This window comes from Equus asinus, chromosome 8, assembly GCF_041296235.1.
Source record: "Equus asinus isolate D_3611 breed Donkey chromosome 8, EquAss-T2T_v2, whole genome shotgun sequence".
Classification (NCBI taxonomy): Eukaryota; Metazoa; Chordata; class Mammalia; order Perissodactyla; family Equidae; genus Equus; species Equus asinus.
This window is the reverse complement of record NC_091797.1, coordinates 39,418,544-39,426,510: the sequence shown is the minus strand read 5'-3', so window position 1 is coordinate 39,426,510 and position 7,967 is coordinate 39,418,544. Positions and strand designations below refer to the sequence as shown.

General features: G+C 38.2%; 2 protein-coding genes across 2 annotated transcripts; one reads left to right on the top strand and one right to left on the bottom strand.

Annotated features, from left to right (window-relative positions):
- The first annotated feature begins 366 nt into the window (after positions 1-366).
- On the top strand, positions 367-1,308 carry LOC139046018 (putative olfactory receptor 1F12P). The gene has a single exon (XM_070516780.1). It carries the CDS (start codon positions 367-369, stop codon positions 1,306-1,308), a length of 942 nt encoding a protein of 313 aa, XP_070372881.1.
- Positions 1,309-6,355: 5,047 nt separating this feature from the next.
- On the bottom strand, positions 6,356-7,294 carry LOC139046067 (putative olfactory receptor 2B8). The gene has a single exon (XM_070516838.1). The coding sequence runs from the start codon at positions 7,292-7,294 to the stop codon at positions 6,356-6,358; it is 939 nt and encodes a 312-aa protein (XP_070372939.1).
- Between the last annotated feature and the right edge of the window lie 673 nt (positions 7,295-7,967).

Here is a 7,967-nt window from a genome sequence, read left to right as displayed (position 1 = left end):
AGCACACAGCTGACAGTCAGGCAGCCACACAAATTGCAGAATGTGCAAGAGTTTGTATCAACATCATAAGTGGGAAAATAATCTCTACTTACAGAGGAGAGATGTATAGAGATCCCTTGGAAATCTTGGATGAGGTGAGGTTTCAGCAAGAGAGGATAAGTGAAAAGACAACGCATGAAATGGAAAGACACACCCAAGGTGCAGCAAGGCTTGGCAGAGAACATCAGAGGGGAGGTAGGGTAGTCTAAAGAGAAAATATTTAGTAAATGGGACTAGACTAGGTAAGTAGGTAAAAAGTACCAAGGGGAAATTTATTCTGTCGAAAATATTTCATCCTCTGGGTCCTCATGCAGGTATATCCAGGCAATGGAAAAGGAAAACCAAACCAGTGTCTCTGAATTTCTCCTTCTGGGCTTCTCGAGTTGGCCAGAGCAGCAGGCACACCTTTTTGCACTTTTCTTGTGTCTTTACTTAACAGGTCTGTTTGGAAACTTACTCATCTTGCTGGCCATCAGCTCAGATCATCGTCTCCACACACCCATGTATTTCTTCCTTGTCAATCTGTCCTTTGTAGACCTGTGCCTTCCTTCAGCTACAGTTCCCAAGATACTACTGAACACCCAAACACAGACTCAGTCCATCTCCTATCCTGGCTGCCTGGCTCAGATGTATTTCTGTATGATGTTTGCCAACATGGACAATTTCCTTCTCACAGTGATGGCATATGACCGTTATGTGGCCATCTGTCACCCTTTGTATTACTCCACCATCATGACCCAACACCTCTGTGCCTCTCTGGTGACTGCACCTTGGGTCATTGCCATTTTGAACCCCCTCTTGCACACCCTTATGATAACCCGTCTGCACTTCTGCTCTAACAATGTCATCCATCATTTCTTCTGTGATATCAACTCTCTCCTCCCTCTATCTTGTTCTGACACAAGTCTTAATCAGGTCATGGTTCTGGCTGTGGTGGGGCTAATCTTTGTGGTACCTTCAGGGTGTATCCTAGCATCCTATAGCCTCATCATCTCTGCTGTGATGAAAATCCCTTCTGCCCAAGGAAAATGCAAGGCTTTCTCCACCTGTGGATCTCACCTTGCCTTGGTCATTCTTTTCTATGGAGCAATCACAGGGGTCTATATGAGCCCCTCATCCAACCATTCAACTGAAAAAGACTCAGCTGCATCAGTGATTTTCATGGTCGCAGCCCCTATGTTGAACCCCTTCATTTACAGTCTAAGGAACAATGAGCTGAAGGGGGCTTTAAAGAAGGCTCTAGGCCAGAGCAAAATCTTCTCCCGGTGATTCATACTGGTAGAAAGGAGTTCAACAGGAGGCAAGTTCTATTGAGATCATCATTTTCATTTTCATCATAATTACAAAGCTGTTATTAAATACCTATTAAACTTGACAATGACCTAAGTTTGCTACAAACTCTAAAAATGACATAGTCACAGGTCTTATCCTTTTGAGCTCCCTGAAATATTATTTATGTGGGCAAATATTTACATATGAAGTCCCTGAAAAATCACAATAAAAATATAAAATCAACATTCAAATGCATGATTAGGACCTCACATATGGCTCAGATTAATACAGGAATACACCACGGGGAGTTCAGAATAGAGTATTTCCCCAGGACTGTCTTCCTAGAGTAGACAGGAGTAGATAACACATTGTCATGCATGAAAAACGGTAGAGAAAAAATTACTATGTAATGAAAGGTTCAAATCAGAACTTTGATGTGAGGTCGAAGACAGAAGATATTGGGGAGGATTTAAGAGGTCAAGTAAAGCTTCAAGAAAAAGACAGCACTTAATCTGGACCTTAGACACAGATGAATTTTACATAGGAGTGATAAGAATATTCAAAAGTGGTTAGAAAGCCTTGTAGGGAAGAAAGAGCATGGTACGTATGAGTAAATGTATTGAATAAATCAATCTGAATGAAGTGAAGGGTCCATATTACAGACTGGTGAGAATGAAGGATGGATTGTTATTTCTTACCCTAATGTTTTATATTTATTCATGTTTTATGATATTGTATGAATTTCCTATAATCTGTCTTTATCTCCTTGTGTAAAGAGCAGGATTTATATCTATGTCTATGTATATAGCTATATAAATCTTCATGGTGGTCTCAACAAATTGCCTGGGATGCTATTAATCATCATTTTAAAATTTAAAAATTTGTATTGTTATTTACTCTGGAACATGCATAGAGTTGCCTATATGAGTAGCAGACCACACCAGCAATGGAAAGCATATGCCTTTGTGACTTTTGATTTGGAACTCACATCTGATTTAACAGATTGTTTTCTGTCCACGGTGTCCCCCAGAGCCCTGCAAAGTGCATTTTTCCATATGCCATATGTCCCATATTTTAAGTCATACTACCCAAAGTATCTCTTCAAAGTTGGTTAAAAAAAATGCTCAATCATTTTCATGTGGTGTGATAACTGACAGGAAAAAATAAAGATAAAAAGATAGAAATAAGATAGAGATTTTTAAAAAGACATCCTGCTATAAATATTTTTTATTCCTTTGTTTATTTATGATGTGAAGATCTTCTACAAATTACCCTTCTGGTTTTCACTCTTCTCTGATGAGAAAGAGATCCAAAAAATTTTCTGGGGCATGTAAGGCCCAGTATAAATAACATTGGGCGGAAGAGAGAAGCAATGGTAAAAATGGCCCAATCAGATCCAAATTCCCCAACTCTTGAAAGATCTTTGTATGCATCAGATATCTTAGTTGCAAAGAAACAGAAATCAATTCTGCTTAATTAAGCAGAAATAAAATTTAATGAAAGAATATTGGGTAGTTCACAAAATTGCTAAAAGGGTTAGAGAACTGGGTTCAGAGGCTCACAACCAGACCACAGCCAATACAACACTAATAATCATCCTATAAGTTGACCAAAGTCACATGATTAAACACTGGATATTGCAGCTTGACCCAGTGATGCTGTGTGCCACAGACATTGGATGCCTATGCTAGCCTGCTGCCACTGCTGACTCAAAAACTGGACATTTCTGTCACTGCCACCACCACCAGAGAGATTTTCTACCATTTCTCATTTTTGTATCACCTATCCTTGATTCAAATTGCAGAGAGACTATATCTGATTGGTCAAACATAGAATACATGCCCTTGTCCCAAGTACAAAGAAGTCTGAGAGAGTATCTCAGATTTTCCCCTGTACTGAACACCATGCCATGCCTCCCAGACCCCCTTTCAAGACTGACAGATTTATCCCCCCAGTTGCTGGGAGTGTTGCTGGTTGATAGTCCTCCCTGATAGGCCTCACTGTCAGCCCTCTCCAGAAACTGCCCTCAGATAAAAAGAACAGCCTAGTCTAAGGGGCAAGCTCTTTAGGGGCAAGCTGTATGCAAAGACTGGTCTCTTGAGGGAGTATAAAGACCTTATCCATTTAATGCAATTCAGGACACTCTGAAGGGCCATCTTTCTTCTGAGTTAGCAGCAAAGGCTTTGTTGTGATTGCATCACAACCCAACTTCCTTCACCCAATGCTGATGCCTTTATTCTCTCACAGGTATCAGTCACAGGATCGCTACCTATAAACTTCCTGCATGCCAGTCTGTAATCTCAGAGTATGCTCCTCTTGGAAGGCAATCTGTGACTCCACCTGTAATGAAATAGTTAAGACAACAGTCTCTGAATGTAATCTAGTAAAACTAAAAATTAATGACACATTCAGAGACAGAAAAATCTTCCACTTGAAATGTTTTTAAGTGTCCCTTAGGTAACTGTTGATTCAAGAAGGAGCTATAAATATTTGAGAATACTTAGAAAATTATAATAATCAAAACACTACATATGAGAAAGCATGAGAACAACTACAGCAGTGTGCAAAGGAGAATTCTGAGGCATAAACATTTAAATGAAACTTAGATAACTCTAGTTAAGGATCCGACTGAAAACTTAGAAAAAGGCAACAAAATAAACTGAAGGACTACAACAGAAATGGAAATAAAAGCAAAAAACAATGAATCATAATACAAAACAACAACAAAAAAACAATAACACTTAAAAAATAAGTCCAAGAGATGGATATTTAAAAAACAATTGGTAAAACTGAGAAACCACTACCCAAACTAATCACTAAAAAGAGGAGAGCAGAAATATACAAAATAAGAAACAAGAGGAAATATCTACAGAAATAGGAAAATTTGAAGAAACATAAGACTAAAGTATTTTAACTAAATCTATGCAGATAAGTTTGAAAATCTAAACAAAATGAGTAATTTTCTAGGAAAATATATTTATCAAAAGTGACCCTAAACAAGGTATAAAATCTGAATAGACTGATTTCCATAATAAAATTTTCAAAGATCTAACACCCCAAAAGAACCAAACCTAAAGTTTTCATAGGAGACTTCTACTAAAATTTAAATAATTTTCAGAGCCTAGAAAAACTTTTCTTATATCAGTGGCTTCAGGAGACCTTAAAGTTTTCTGCAGCAAAGAAAGTTCATTTAAAGGATTTGAAAGTGACCATTTGGGTCTACTTATCAAGGTGCTGTTGAGCAATAACAGAGAGTGGGAAATTTGTCACCACGGGGGGTAAACAGTATTCCAAAACTGTTTTCATACTGGTATACATTAAGAATTACTATGGTGCCAAAATATATGGTTTCCCAAGTGTTGACTTCAAGTGTGAATGCTGGGATGCTGTTAAGGATATAGATAGAATCTTGACCATGTGTATAATTTCGCCTAGCTGTCATTTCCGCGTCGCCAACCTGTGTCCCATGCAAGATCAATTCTCATGAGCATGACCAACTGAGGGGGTTCAAGGCCCGGGAGGATGCAGGTAGTTGTCAGGACAAGAGACTATATAATAAGTTTTTACATATGTCTCCACCCAGAGACACACATGTACTTATCTGCACTGTACTACATATTGGAAAAATCTACTAAAAATCATAAACATTTCTGTGATGATACCACTGTCAAAGTTATAACCTCCACAGAAAAATACACTGTGCATGACATTAAAGATATACAAACACTAGGATTCATATCCCAAAACAAATTTACACTGAAAACTGAGCTTTGAAGGGGATCTGAGGGCTAGAATGTCAGATTCAATTTTTCTGGAATGTTTATACTTACTACATAATTCAGAATTGAATGACGATTATTTCACGAGATGGCTGTTTATAAAGTTTAGGTATATAGAGATTTTTAAAAATTAATACGCACATTATTCTTTCAATTTCCTCCAGATGAATCTGAGTAAGCTTCCACAAAACATGAGGTTTCCTGGGAATAAGGGGCCACTACTTACATCTGTATAATATGTCACCAATTCAAATTATGTGGAGTTTTGCCAGATGTGAGATACAAACGCCATGAGCAATAGATGCCTGAATCAAAGAATTTTATAAAATGGTAAGAAGAGAGAAATTTAAACGTATTTTTACCCTTTGGAAATTTTGCTGCATTACTGGAAGTAAAATATGTATAATATGAAATAGAACTTGGATCACGTGCTATTCATATATGATAACATCCCCCCAAGTCAGATTTAAAAAACAGAATGAGGCTCACAGATTTAATATAATCAACATCCGTACCTCACATCCATGTTTTTTATGGCTATGTACTAAATTATAGGGAAGCACTACCAGCTAATGGCTACCATTGTCACCGGCAACATCGTATCACTCCCTCACCCAGTGATCCTGTGTACAGCCTTCTATGAAATGAATGCTGCATAATATGGCTGCCACGGTGGTGAGTTCACTATATGGACTAACTTCAGAATGACTTTATCAGGATTTATGTTAGCAACTCTTTCTTTGAACTTAAAGTTTGTTTTTCTTACAGCTTCCCCCACCTACTTCTGTGAAAAACCTCTGATGGAGTCAACCTACAGACTTTGTATGAGAGCCCTGATCAAAGTGCCAGACTAAGTGATATCCCTCCAGCAATTGCTAGAAAATGCTAACAAGTTAATATTTCTTACAGTGTTTCAGTGGTTTTATGCTCTTATTTGGCTGTGTCTTTACAGTATGTACTTAAATGTCTTTTTGCAAGAGAAGCAGAATAATGTTTCCAAATGGGGTTGCAAATAAGAAAACTTCATAGAGCTTTTAAAAATAATAAATGTAACACAGATCTTCTAGAGACACTGAATCACCATCTCTGGAAGCTGGAATGAATCTATGAATGTTGATTTTGAACACACATTTTCATGGGACAATGAAGTAAGAAAATTCCCTTGAGAGTTCTTAGGGAAAATTTTAGCTGACACATGGAAGACAAAAACATCTTAAGGGCTCTGGTATTCAAAGACCTTCCATTAAACTGTTTTCCTCGCCCAGTTATCTGGAGTCATGACCATTCCAAAGAACATTCTTCATTGCTCCCTTCACATCCTTGTTCTGCAGAGTATATATGAGGGGGTTGATCATGGGAGTAACTATGGTGTAGAAGAGAGCTATGAACTTGCCCTGATCCTGAGAGTAGTTGTTGCTGGGCTGGAGATAAGCATACATGGCTGTGCCATAGAACAGGGTGACCACTGTGAGGTGAGAGCCACATGTCCCAAATGCTTTTCTCTGCCCTGCTGCAGACTTTATCCTTAAGATGGCCCTGACAATCCCACCATAGGAGAACATGATAAATGCAACTGGTATGAGAAGTATGAAGACACCTACAAAGAAGAGCTCAGACTCATTCATAGTGGTGTCAACACAGGCAAGCTTGAGCAATGCAGGTACTTCACAGAAAAAGTGGTCTAATTTATTTCTCCCACAAAGCAGTAAAAGGAAGATGAGTACCGTTTGGAATAAGGAGTTGGCAAAACCAATGAACCATGAAGCAGAAGCCATCAGAGCACAGAGATGGGGAGGCATGATTACTGTGTAATGAAGGGGCCTGCAAACAGCTACATAACGGTCAAATGCCATAACTCCTAAGAGAATGCATTCAGTGCCTCCCAATCCTAGAGAGATATACAGCTGAACTACACAACCACCAAAGGAGATAGATTTGTCTATTCCCCTGAGATTGACCAGGAGCGGGGGAACAATGCTGGTAGTGTAACACAGGTCCAGAAAGCTGAGGTTGGAGAGGAAAAAGTACATAGGGGTGTGAAGATGTGGGTCCAGGTGGGACAATGCAATGATGGTTGTGTTTCCCAGCAAAGTGAAGATATAGAAGATCAAAAGAACCACAAAGAGGACCAGCTCCAGTTGAGGCCTGTCAGAGAAAGCCAGCAGGATAAACCCAGTGAGGGAGCTTGCATTTTTCTCTTCCATCCTTGCTAGCACATGGTTCTTATCAAGACCAAGCATTTAGAAATTTTTAGAAGGTGTCTTTAAAAGAAAAGGAGAGAGGAAGAGGTGAATCTATCATGTTAAAAGACACGGTCATGAGATTTTTATATGCAATTGTTTTCAGAAGTGATGTACTCATTGAGATGGACATATCTTATACCAATGTAGTTCCACATTATCACAAAAAGTTATATCATTGATATTTAATGTAAGAAAAATCAAATAATAGACCTTGTGTTCCCATGATTCATGGGTATGAAAGGTCTGTTTCAGATTGAGTTTCATAAGATTTAAAGTACTATAAGAATACATGTACATTAGAGAAAATGAGAATGAGGGAAATACTGGAGCACGATCAGAAAGAATAAGAAAGAGAAGCAGACAGAGGCAGAGAGATTATTTGAAACATATATCTCAAAATTCTACACAATTGTACATACCTCACATGCAATAGAATATAAAGCAAGATAATCTCTAAAATACATTCAGATATTGGAATTCGTGATCTAGAATGTACTTATACTGAGGATTAAATTATATTAAAAATATCACTTACAGCGCTGACTCTACATATTTTGGAAGTTTTGCTCTGTACTCTACCTACTCCATTATATTTGTGAAGACTACCCTGGTCCTTTTTATGGTAGTCAAACAA